This window comes from Aplysia californica, unplaced genomic scaffold (genome assembly GCF_000002075.1).
Source record: "Aplysia californica isolate F4 #8 unplaced genomic scaffold, AplCal3.0 scaffold00092, whole genome shotgun sequence".
Lineage (NCBI taxonomy): Eukaryota > Metazoa > Mollusca > Gastropoda > Aplysiida > Aplysiidae > Aplysia > Aplysia californica.
In genome coordinates, this window is record NW_004797362.1 from 866,009 (window position 1) to 867,258 (window position 1,250).

General features: G+C 41.4%; 1 protein-coding gene across 1 annotated transcript in view; it reads right to left on the reverse strand.

Annotated features, from left to right (window-relative positions):
• Positions 1-224: 224 nt before the first annotated feature.
• The window catches only part of LOC101848031, a gene marked incomplete at its 5' end in the record, with an annotated part of 11,939 nt that continues 10,913 nt past the window's right edge, over positions 225-1,250 (reverse strand). The window contains 1 exon segment of the mRNA XM_013080579.1: positions 225-351. Coding sequence (XP_012936033.1) covers positions 225-351 — 127 coding nt within the window.

Below are 1,250 nucleotides of genomic sequence, written 5' to 3' on the forward strand. Positions count from 1 at the left end.
TCTCTCTCTCTCTGTCTCTCTCTGTCTCTCTGTGTTGACTGTGGGAATTTCTCTCTCCTTTTCTATTTATTGCTATCGATCTATCGATTTATCTATTTATCTATCTATCTCTGCCAGTTCACCAATCTCACTATCCCCCCCCCCAAAAAAAAAAACCTTGCAAAAAAATGTATCTTTAACTTTTTTAAAAATATAAAATGTTTTTAAAAAGATCGGCTCCCATTTCACAAACCGTGGTAGACAGAGAGGAAATCCGCTGGGATGTAAGAAGTTGTCAGTGCCTGGTCCAACACTTGGAGCCTCACACACTTCTGGTTGTTAAACATCTGCAACTGAGGAGTTTCTGACCTGCTGTGTGCAGAATAGAACAATAGAATTATTCGTACAACACTTATTGGAGAGTCGATCACACACATCTGGTGGTTAAACTTCTGCAACTGAGGATATTTCTGACCTGCTGTGTGGGGAATAGAACAATAGATTTATTCGTCCAATGCTTGAAGCCTCACACACTTCTGGTGGTTAAACATCTGCAACTGAGGCGTTTCTGACCTGTTGTGTGGGGGAATATTATGGCAATTTACTTATTCGTTCAACACTTTTTGGAGAGTTGGTCACACACTTTTGGTGGTTAAACTTCTGCAACTGAGGATTTTTTCACCTGCTGTGTGGGGGAATATAGCAATTTCTTTATTTGTTCAACAATTATTGGAGAGTCGATCACACATTTCTGGTAGTTAAACTTCTGCAACTGAGGGTTTTTTCACCTGCTGTGTGGGGGAATCACAGAATTCTACACTTAGTGTAGAATTCTGTGGGGGGAATATAGCAATTTCTTTATTTGTTCAACAATTATTGGAGAGTCGATCACACACTTCTGGTAGTTAAACTTCTGCAACTGAGGGTTTTTTCACCTGCTGTGTGGGGGAATCACAGAATTCTACACTTAGTGTAGAATTCTGTGGGGGGAATATAGCAATTTCTTTATTTGTTCAACAATTATTGGAGAGTCGATCACACATTTCTGGTAGTTAAACTTCTGCAACTGAGGGTTTTTTCACCTGCTGTGTGGGTAGTGAAACAATCCTACTGTCACTCACTGTGTCGTGTGTACTAGAAGACGGTGGAAAGACATAAGGCTTCTGTGTGTAGTGGTTAGCGCTTTGCAGTCGTGCACAGAAGACAGAGAGGGAGGGAGAGAGATAGAGAGAGAGAGAGAGAGAGGGAGAGAGAGAGAGAGAGAGGGGGGA